Here is a 6,937-nt window from a genome sequence, read left to right as displayed (position 1 = left end):
ACCCAACCATGTACAAGTCTGGAAACACAGTTAGGGCACCTTAACACCCTTAACTCTCCCCTGTAGGGTCACCATGGCAGGGGAGGATAAAACCTAGATGTATCTTTTTAAAACTGTTCATTTAGCATTGGACTTCAAACACTAAAAGACATTGATCACATGGTTATTGCATGATGTCATTACAGGGCAGAGTTAAAGTAGTTTGGGTGCCCTAACTGCATCTCTAGACCTTTGCATGTTTGGATTTAAGTTTAATCTTAATTCTGAATTTTGTGGGTTTATAATGGCTGCTTTTGGGATAAGTTCACATCTCTCTAATATACCTTACCCTAAATTTACTGATATGGGCTGTCAACTATAACTCCTTCTTGTAGTTTTCTCTTTTGTCTGGGAAATAAGAAGCATGTATTACTAACCATGGCAACCACACTTCTCTTCCCCTCGCTCTCCCATTGTCTGTCTTAATTTGTTATATTTTGCCCATGCTTAGACTGTAAGCTCTAGGGTACTGGGATCGTGTCTCTTATACATTCTATACACTCTACTTAATGTATTAATAAAATAACAATAGCTCAATGGGGCCAGATCCTCAGCTGATGTAAATTTATGTAGCTTCATTGTTTTTAACAGAACAAATGCTAGTTTGCACCAGCAGGTGCTCTGGCCCCCTACCTAGAAGGTTCTTTAGAAAGGCAAAGTGGTATTCATTGACTATTCTCATTGTTTGCACACTGACTATTTTCCCACATCCTTTTCCTTGACAGATTTTTTAAAAAGCTACTGTGTAAATGGGAAATCAAACACACATAATGGAATTCATTTTCTTGGGCTTTTCAAACCACCCCAACCTTCAGATTTTATTCTTCCTGGTGTTCTTAGTCATCTACACTGTAACCCTCCTGGGGAACACGCTGATTTTAACCCTGACCAGGGCTGATCCAACCCTTCACACACCCATGTATTTTTTTCTTAGTAATCTGTCCTTCTTAGATATCTGCTACACGTCTGCCACGGTGCCAGTCATGCTGATCAACTTCTTCCGGTGCAGGAAAACCATTTCATATGCCGGGTGCGTGGCCCAACTGTTCTTCCTCATTACCTGCGCTGGCACTGAGTGTGTCCTGTTGGCCGTCATGGCTTATGACCGATATGTGGCTATCTGCAAGCCCTTGAGATACCCAGGCATTATGAGCAAGAGGCTTTGTGTGCAGCTGGTGGGGTTTTCATGGCTGTGTGGCTTGGTGAATTCCCTAGTGCACACTCTCCTCACATCAGCCGTAGTCATATGCAAGTCCGATCAACTCAGCCACTTCTTTTGTGATGTCCCGTTGCTGCTGAAGCTCTCTTGCTCAGAGACCTCTGTCAATGAAGCTGTGCTTCATTTGGCTAGTGCCTTGATTGGACTGAGTCCTTGTCTGTTCACCGTACTCTCCTATGGCCACATCATCAGCACCATCCTGAAGATCCGTTCGGCCCAGGGCCGATTCAAAGCTTTCTCCACCTGCACCTCCCATCTGATTGTGGTCGTCCTCTTCTACGGCACCTCCAACTTCAATTATAATCGGCCCAGCTCAGGCTACTCTCTGGACATAGACATCTTGGTTTCATCATTATATTGCATTGTAACCCCCACGTTAAACCCAGTTATTTATAGTTTCAGGAATAAAGAGGTGAAGGGTGCATTGAAAAAAATGGGCAGAAAATATTTCACGGCAGTGGCCAGGCCCAGAGGAAGGGAGGGGGCATGTCAATGACATGAACATTGCTTTAGCACAGTAGAAAAGGAGCCCCCGTGTAAAACAAGTAGCAGGGCATCTTAATCCGGGTTTGCTGAACTCCGTGGAACTCAAGGGTTTGGTGACTCTTCAACCACTTTGTGGAGCCTGGGTCAACAATCAGACAGATCTGAGTTTACTACTAATTCTTATTACCCCTGGAGCCCTTGACTGAGATCTGAGCCCCAGGGTGCTTGCACAGTGGATAGCAGAGAGTGAGATACAGTCTCTGTCTCAAAGAGTTTACAGCCTAAGGCCACAGTCCTACAAATTACTCCATCTGGGAGGACCTGTGCACTTGCAGGGGAGCTACATGTGTGCAAAGAGGCATGACTCTGCAAAATAACTTGTGGGATTAGGGCATCGGATCAGACAAAGGGAAGAGAAGGAAGGAAGTATTATCCCCATCTCACAGATGGGGAACTGAGACACAGAGATCAATTGATTTGCCCAAGGTCACTCAGGAAGCGTGTGGCAGAACCTGATCTCCTGAGTCCCAGTCCCCTGTCCTATCCTTCTCTTCAATGTCTTCCTTAATCTTGTTGGAAGCTACTGTATAGAGGCAAGTCTCTTTGAGTAGCCCAGTCCTTTGTGAAGGATTAACAGGGATAACCTCCGGAAGCCAGCAGTGCCTGCTGCAAAGGCATCAAAGAGCATATGGTGCAGTTGCAAGGACTATCCAAACTGCAATGGTTATGGGCCAAACAGTATGCTAAAGACCTGAGTGTATCTTCAAACCAGAGTAAATGCCTTTAGCCATCCATGCCTTCCATATAAGCTTTCACTCTATATTAAAGCTGGGTTTCCTCAAAGGACAGCATCTGTTTGTAGCTTTGAATCCAGAATGGTGTTGAGCTCCTTCATCTTCCACTGAAGTTTGTGAGAGTTTCAAGGGCTCTTCCAGTCTTCTGGATTTGGCCCAAAGTGAGGGAATTAAGCTTGTGAACTTGGTCCAGATCTGCCCAGATGCACCTGGTGCAGAGAGAAGAGGAGGTGTGAATAGCAGGTTTGGGGCTGGGGAATCTGAATGCTCTCCTGGAGGCTGGATGACTCAGTTTGAGAAGGGCAATGTGATTCTCCTCCTCTCCCACTAGACAGGTGCCCACTAGCCTACTGCTTGTACAATGAACTGAGTGTAGGTGGACAAGATGTGCCCATAAAGCAGATGGGAGAAGATGTTTCTCTGAGGAGAGAGAGTAAGAGCTTGCCATGTCCTTAAATCATAGGCTGTAGTAGTAAATATGGATTCTGTCTCGCAGTCGTGGGAGCTGGCTGGATACAGCTAACTCATTTCAGGGAGACTAGAGCCCAGTGGAAATTCCACAGCCCAGATTCTGCATTGTGGGACAGCTGCTTGGGCTGTGCTGCCCGGTGCACAGAAGCTCTGAAGCTGGTGCCAGCAGATGTGTGAGTATTTCCCCAAAGTAGAGGGATCCTTGGGCAGTGTGGAGCCAGGATAGTGGTTCCTGTGCCACCTTCTCTTGCTGCAGCCAGCAGAAGAGATGGTTTTTGCCTCATTGATTCCATGCTGCCATACTGGCCCCTTGGATCAGCTGGCATCGGTCTGCTCTACCATGCTGGGATATTGGCCCAATGCCTCAACACTTGCAAAAAAGGCCTCTCTTATCTGAGTACTACCCTGCCCTGATCTCTGCTTAGCTTCTGATCTAGGGGAATAGAAGCTAAGGGAATATTGATGTAGTCCGGGACTGGACTCAGGGGTCACAAGAGGACTCTCTCTCCTCACCTTAAAACAATCTCTTCCTGGTAGTCAAGGACCAGATTTTTGGATGTCCCAGCCAGCCAGGGGTGGACAATGTGAGGAAAATGCTCAGATTGGTGGTGCATCTTCCAATGAAAGTAAAATGGCCCCTTATTTCTCAAACAACATTAATGCAATTAATTGCTTCCACCAAAATTTGTAACAAGCTTACCCTGTCTTTCTGTCCCCCAGTCTCACCCTACTCCTTAGTTTGTCTCTCAGTCTGCTTCCATTCTATTCCCACTACCACAGCTCTCTGCAGGCCTAGATATTTCCTTGGGTAGTGTGCAGGGGTGGAAAGGAAGGCTCCCCAGTGCTCAGATCGGGTACACAGAGCCAGCTAAGCAGAAACCTGGTGATTCCCTAGCGTAGAAGGCACTAGGATGCAAACCAGTAGCTCAGCTACAGATATCAGGGAGCTGCCTGGAAAAAAAGGGGAATCCAGGAATTCCTAGGATTTTCCAAGCAGAGTCTTGTCAAGAGCTTGTCCTCAGGTGTGTCTGCCACCTTTCGTCACATGATGTGCCACACTCAGAGGAAGTGAATGTAAGCACATGGGGCCAGGTTTGTATTTACACTGTGGCCTCTCTTACACTGCCAGAGTGGAGTAAATGAGCCTGCGTAAGTAATGGCCTCTTATAAAGGTATTATGTGCTTGTGGAGAGCTTGTACTTTACATCCACGACATGCTGCTCATGGTTTGGGGAAAGGAGGCAGCTCTTTTCCCTCTGTATTGATTTTTTGTTCTGCATTGTACAGTTCCTGGCAGCTTCTGGCTTGGGTATAGCCTCGACAGTCCAGAGTGGATGGCTGCAATTGCCAGCTTTAAATTCTCACACAGTAGAGTAGAGCTGAGTGATGTAATTTTACTTTTGGTAGTGAATTTCGTGCTGGTGAAAGGTCCCAGCCTGACAGTCCTGGAGATTAAATAGTGTTGAAGCCCCAAGCTGTGGGGAGAGCAAACGGTTCAAGCCACAAGCTGTGTTCCCCATTCAGTTTTCATGACAGGGTACAGAATACAGCTCCCCACCCACCACTAAGAGGCATCTTGCTCTGCTTGTGTTGAAAGCTGAGTCCTGTTCTGCAGCTCCTGCTGTATGGAAGAGTCTTCCAGACATCTCTCCTGCTCAGTGACTTCCTATTTACTCTGATCTCATCAAGAAATCTGGCTTTTAGCTCTTACCCAGGCCATTACACGCCCCACCCCCCTTTCTCTCTCTCTCTCTCTGCTATATGGAGTACCCAAGGCCGACATATGTCATTATTCAACCATGTATATGGACACAGATCTTCTTATTTGCTACAAATTGTGCTCCAAAATCTGTTTTCATAACAAAATAAAAACATCAGGTGTCATCATGCAAGATGCTGCAGTCTAGAAAATAAAGTGATTTTAAACAGTTGTGTTAATATGTTTAGAGGTCACTAGAGCTGGAGGTGGAATACTAGAAGTGAACCACTCTACACATGAGCCATCATCCAGTCAAATGAGTAATGTCGGACTGTTCTTGCTCTTTGTCACAGCTGTGGTTGATGTTCCCCTGCTGGACACTCACCAGCCTGCTGTGTTACGGCTGATGCATCTCTGCCCACAGTCTGAGCAGTATCCTGGCACTGTTTTTGGCCACTCAAGCTCACGCTCAGGGTGTAGACTCCATGTCTGGTACCTCTTCTTGAAAGTGGGAGCCTGCAGTCCAGCTGCCCTAGGTCCCAAGGGCAGTGCTGGCCCCCTCAAATATCCCCAGTAGCTCAACCACACCCTTTCTGAGTGCCACCTTCAGAGTACTCTGGTTTTCACTTTGTCCATTTGGAGATGCATGACAGTTAGAGCAATGAACTGACTGTAAGGCTTTACAAAATAACTTAACCACACACACCTTATTCCTAGAGACAGCATAGGGACTTACAGATATATGCCAAAATCACAAAACCTGCACACAGAAACCCTGCCTGCAGGATCCACAAGATTCTGAAGGCCTTCAGGTTTTTGGACAATCCTTCACTGTCCCCAGACTCTCCACTCCTTTGGCTCAGCCTTCAGACTCTCTCTCCCTGCCCCTGCAACAAGCTCTCCTTGGTTTGCTCAGGTTTGACATCAACAGGTTCCTCTTACGCAGAGGGCATGTCCCTTTTGGACAGCAGTTTCTAATGCCGCTTCGCCTACAGAGCAAAGTGGACCTTCCAGTTTCCACAGCATCACCCTTGGGAGAGTATAAGTTTTGTGAAGAGTTCAGACAGTTTCTGTTATCATTTAGATAATGGCATACAGAGAACACTTATAAAGTTTGCGGACGATACCAAGCTGGGAGGTGTTGCAAGTGCTTTGGAGGACAGGATTAAAATTCAAACTGTTCTCCTTTGATGAGGAATTTCCATTGCTCCAACTCCTCTCCCTGCAATCAACTTGGGGAGGAAACCAGTTTCCTCTAGCACATTCATTGTTCTGTCAGCTCAGGGTCAATATCCATGCGAACCATTCTTTTGATTGTCCTGTAGCTGCTTCCAGACAGGGAGTGTGATACAGGAATCAGCCATTTTCTGACAGGGACTATGCCAATTCACAGTGAAGATTAGCATTATACACAGCCTTCATAATGTCATTCAGAACTCATAAGCTGTACGTAGACCATTTCCCCAAACTGTTACAGTCTTCATCCCTCACCAGTAATAAATGACAACCAGTTATGTTCCTGGTGAGATCTTCCCTATTTGAGCAGCAGGGGAGTTAGTGGAGCTGCTTTCCTAGAAGACTAATTTGTGCACTGATCCTGCAAACACTTAGACAAGTGCTTAACTTTACACTCACACACACACGTGATTGCACTGACGTTAACAGGGCTGCATTTGAGTGGAGAGTTAAACACGTGCATAAGTGTTCACAGGATTGGGGACAGGATAGGAGGAAAGTTGAATTCTTGCCCAGGGATTCTCTGGATCCCAAAAGTGAAAGGACCTCTTGGATCACCTACACTGTCTGGTGGAGAAGAGGTTCTTAGCATGGATAGGCACATTTTTTGGTGGCTTGGGGATTAAAGTATTTGAACAGGAGTTGGGAGATCCAGGTACTCTTCCTGGCTCTGCTGCAGTCTTGTAATGTGACCTTGGCACAAGTCACCTAAACTCATTCGACTTCATCAGTTTCCCCACCTGAGATATAGGGAGAATACTTAATTGGAGGTGTTGCATGGAAAACACTTAGAGATCCTTAGATGGCTAGAGAACAGCAGAATTTCTACTCCATACACAATCTGGATTCTTCTATGTCCAATAAGCCATTTCAGAAAGGATCCCTCCAGTTTCCATCACCTGCAGAGCAGAAGAGAAGCCCAATCATTCCCTTAATGATTCAAGAGATTACTCAGGCTTCCTTCATCACCCGTACAATTGAAAGGATCCCCCA

The 6,937-nt window shown here is 46.2% G+C and overlaps 1 protein-coding gene across 1 annotated transcript; it reads left to right on the top strand.

Annotated features, from left to right (window-relative positions):
* The first annotated feature begins 788 nt into the window (after window positions 1–788).
* LOC140906092 (olfactory receptor 2G3-like) lies at window positions 789–1,754 on the top strand. The gene has a single exon (XM_073329630.1). The coding sequence runs from the start codon at window positions 789–791 to the stop codon at window positions 1,752–1,754; it is 966 nt and encodes a 321-aa protein (XP_073185731.1).
* Window positions 1,755–6,937: the final 5,183 nt, after the last annotated feature.

This window comes from Lepidochelys kempii, chromosome 1 (genome assembly GCF_965140265.1).
Source record: "Lepidochelys kempii isolate rLepKem1 chromosome 1, rLepKem1.hap2, whole genome shotgun sequence".
NCBI lineage: Eukaryota > Metazoa > Chordata > Testudines > Cheloniidae > Lepidochelys > Lepidochelys kempii.
This window is presented reverse-complemented; position numbering and strand designations above follow the sequence as displayed.